General features: G+C 54.2%; 1 protein-coding gene across 1 annotated transcript; it reads right to left on the reverse strand.

Moving 5' to 3' along the window:
* Positions 1 to 288: 288 nt before the first annotated feature.
* Positions 289 to 2,171, reverse strand: LOC136452841 (high-affinity nitrate transporter 2.3-like). The gene has a single exon (XM_066453428.1). The coding sequence runs from the start codon at positions 2,021 to 2,023 to the stop codon at positions 473 to 475; it is 1,551 nt and encodes a 516-aa protein (XP_066309525.1). The 5' UTR covers positions 2,024 to 2,171; the 3' UTR covers positions 289 to 472.
* Between the last annotated feature and the right edge of the window lie 1,847 nt (positions 2,172 to 4,018).

The raw sequence follows: 4,018 nt of genomic DNA on the forward strand, positions 1-4,018 counted from the left end.
AGTTTCAGACCAGCGAACGGGGCCATAAGGTATCTTTTAAAAGGAATAGATTTAATATATATTATTGGTGATGATGATTAGAGGTTGTTGAATTATAGGCCAGATATTTCTGGTTATCGTAAGAATTTCGAGAATTTATCTTTTATTACTATTATTCATAATCTGTCTAATTCCATACTTGGGTTCATGTCGCTTTTATTGAGCTATAAGTAATGACCTTTTTCAATTGGATCTTGACCTGGAATGAAGTTGATTTATATATTTCAGGAAAAATTGAAACCACCTAGCAAAATGAACAATCCCTTATAATAATATCACTTTGGCTTTGCTGAAATTCACCATCGGCTTTTCCTTCACACAGAAATTACCACACCGATGCACAATAAACACCACGATTCAGTAACAATACACATGATCTGCTGACGCGGGACCTTTGATTATATACGGGCACTACCGTACGCATGTGTGTGTTTCACACGTCGGCCGGCGAGGACTCGACTGGGACAGTAGTGTGCTTGGACTGGCTGCCTGACCGCCCCCCCTCCCGCACGCTGTTCTCCGCAAAGCGTACGCTCGCGGTGTTGAACCCCTTCTCGCGCTCGTGCGCCGTCCACTCCCGGTTGTAGTAGTCCTCCGCCGTCGCCCCGGGCCGCGGCCCCACGAACATGCCGCCCCACTGCGGGAAGTAGATGAGCGTGATGGGCAGCGTGCACGCGATGATCATGAGCCCCATGTACTTGATCCCCGTCTCCGTCTTGTACTTGGATCCGTGGAAGAAGATGAGCTGCGTGAGCACGGCGCCCACGTTGCCGCCGCCGCCGGTCATGCCGGAGATGAGCCCCAGCGACCTCCGGGAGACGAACGGCACGATGCCAAAGGTGAGCCCGCAGGCCGCCTGCACGAACAGGGAGAAGAGTATCATGACGGCCACGGACGCGCCGAAGGAGTAGTCGACGGCGCCGAGCACCACGCACAGGACGCCCCCGATGGTCTGCACCACCCACAGGCCCCACAGCCTGCCGCGCATGCCGAACCGGCTGGAGAGCCAGTCCGACATGAGGCCGCCGCCGGGGCGGGAGATGATGTTGGCCATCCCGAAGCTGGCGGCGATGAAGCCGGCGGTGCTGAGCTTGACGCCGAAGCGGTCGTAGAAGTACTGCGCGATGATGTTGTCCACGGCGAGCTCCACGCCGAAGCAGTAGCCGTAGGTGAGCGCCAGGATCCAGGCGCGGTGGTTGGTGACGGCGTGGCGGAGCACGTTGCCGAAGCTGTCCTTGTGCATGTCGCCGGACTTGTGCAGCTTCCGGTAGTTTCCGTCGGGCATGTCCTGGCCGAACAGCAGCACGGCGATGGCCGACAGCGTCTGCAGCAGGCCCGGGATGAAGAAGGCCACGCGCCACGCCGTGAACGGCGTGCTCCCGATCTTGCGGATGGCCTCGAACACGAGGGGCATGATGAGCTGCACGGCGCCGCCGCCGAGGTTGCCCCACCCGCCGGCGACGCCGTTGGCGAGACCCACCTTGGGGGGCGAGAACATGGAGCTCATCCAGAACTGCGTGGACACGAAGGACGCCAGCGAGAAGCCCGTGAAGAAGCGCACGAGCAGGAAGGACGAGGGCGAGTCGATGATGGCGAAGCAGTACACGGCGGGCGTGGTGAGGAGTATGATGGACGCGGACGCCAGGCGGGGCCCCACCAGGTCGCACGCCGTGCCCATGGCGACACGCGCGAAGACCGCGCCGGACACGGAGGCGATCCCGGCGTTGCCGATGTCCGTGGCCGTGAGCCCGAGCGTGTCTCGGATGAGCGGGAGCAGCGGCGGCGCCGCGAAGGTGGAGAGGAAGCAGCAGAAGAAGGAGAACCACGAGAGGTGGAAGGCGCTCATGTGCGGCCTCGCGAAGGAGAAGAGCCAGAACTCGGTGGCCTTGTTGTCGGAGTCCACCGGCATCCTGAACCGCGGCTTGGACGCCGCCTCGGCGGCCTCCACCTGCATCGCCGCGGACTTCAACTCCCCCTCCGCCATGTCACCGCCCGCCTGCTTCTCACTCAGTGTCCTCTTCCCTCACCGCCGGAAGCCGGTACGTGGCTGTGCTGATGCTTCGGCGCGTACGTGGCGTTTATATAGAGCTAGCTGCGACTGGAGCAAGAAGCGGCAGCGGCTGCGGCGCGCGGCGGCCGGGGCGCGATGGTTGGAGACGGCGAGGGGGCAACGTGGAAACCAATAAAGATTTGGAGCATAAGGTGGAGCGATCCAGTGGAAGGCCGGCCGGCGCGCGCGGCAGCGGAGTGCTCCGTCGCCGGTGCTCTCGGGCGTCGCGGCTCTCTCTGTCTGATGCGCGGGACTTTTGTTGGCGAGCAGAGCGAGCTGGTTGGTGTCGCTGTCAGGGTGGACAAGCGGGCATGGCTGATTCTGACCTCTGACCTTGGAGGCCACGTTCCTTTGCCCGTGGAACCACCACAATTCCACTCCTCGGATCTTAGCCCTTGTTTAGATCAAAAGTTTTTTCAACCTGATAAATAGTACCACTTTTGTCTTATTTGGCAAATATTGTCCAATCGTGGACCAACTAGGCTTAAAAGATTCATCTCGTGATTTTCAACTAAACTGTGTAATTAGTTATTTTTTTTACCTACATTTAATACTTCATACAAACGTCCAAAAATTGATGTGATGGAGAGAGAGTGAAAAAACTTGAAATTTTGATGGGAACTAAACAAGGCCTTAGGAATCCTATATTGGTGAGCAAAGAAGACTTTTAGGATTCCGTGAGTTGAGATAGGATACCCTCGGTCCTAAACCTATATTAAGCCCTTGTTTAGTTTGTGAAAAGTTGGAAATTTGGCTACTGTAGCACTTTCGTTTTTATTTGGTAATTAGTGTTCAATCATGGACTAATTAGGCTCAAAACGTTCGTCTCGCAATTTCCAATCAAACTATGCAATTAGTTTTGTTTTTCGTCTACATTTAATGCTCCATGCACGTATCGCAAGATTTGATATGATAGATACTGTAGCACTTTTTGGAAAACTTTTCGCGAACTAAACATGGGCTAAAATGAACATGTAGATATAGAGTTGTCTTGTCAAACTACTATAATGAACTACTAGAGTCGTTTTTGTAAAACTATTTTTAAGTTCGGAAAAGCTCAGGACATCCGTCCGTCGGACACGGCTCCCCGACCTGTCTCCCTCCTACGCGTGTCAGCCGACTAGCCTCTAATTTATAAAGGAAAAAGAAAAATTTCCCACTCAGGCTGTGGTGTCCTCCTCGGCTCCTCCAAGTCTCTTACTGCACCGCACCTCAGGTCAACCCCGCCGCCGCAAGGTCCCATAGCAGGGCGCTCTCTCTTTCCCGCTCCCTCCACAGCACGAAGCCCCTGCTCTAGCGTATCTCCCGCGTGGCCGGCCTGTCCCGCGCTGCTCCTTCCCACGAGGCACCCGACCCCTTCCCTCGCTGCTCCGTGCGCCCGCACCGCACCACCGTCTAGCACCGCGCCCGCATCCACCTCGCCCATCGCGGAAGGGGAGGCATGGGAGGACTGCGCCTGGGGAGGCCTGTGCCCGCGCCTGTTCCCTCATCCACCTCGCGTCGTCAGCAGGAAGGGGAGGCATGTGCCACTGTAGTTCCCCACCAGGGCGCCATGTGTGTTTTCAAGTGTTTTCAAACGTTTTTAGACATGTTGCAAGCCTATGTTTTAAGTGTTTCAGTTGTTTCAGATATATGTTTCAAGTGTTTCATACGGATGTTGCAAAAGTAGATCGGGATGCTGCACATATTGTAACGGCTATACATATATGTTTCAAGTGTATGTTCCAAATGTTTCATCTGTTCCAAGCAAATGTTGTAAGTGTTTTATCTGGATGTTGCAAAATTTGATATGGATGTTGCATATACATGCATGTTGCAAGCATATGGTTCAAGTATTTTCAGGTGTTTCATACATATATTTGCAAGTGTTTCATCTGATGTTTCATACATATGGTTCAACTATTTTGAGACCAAGAAAGTATGAGTTGA

This window comes from Miscanthus floridulus, chromosome 5 (assembly GCF_019320115.1).
Source record: "Miscanthus floridulus cultivar M001 chromosome 5, ASM1932011v1, whole genome shotgun sequence".
Classification (NCBI taxonomy): domain Eukaryota; kingdom Viridiplantae; phylum Streptophyta; class Magnoliopsida; order Poales; family Poaceae; genus Miscanthus; species Miscanthus floridulus.

Bases quoted from the DNA above. Each gene is read 5' to 3' on its own strand.
- LOC136452841 (XM_066453428.1), bottom strand. From the start codon at position 2,023: ATGGCGGAGGGGGAGTTGAAGTCCGCGGCGATGCAGGTGGAGGCCGCC.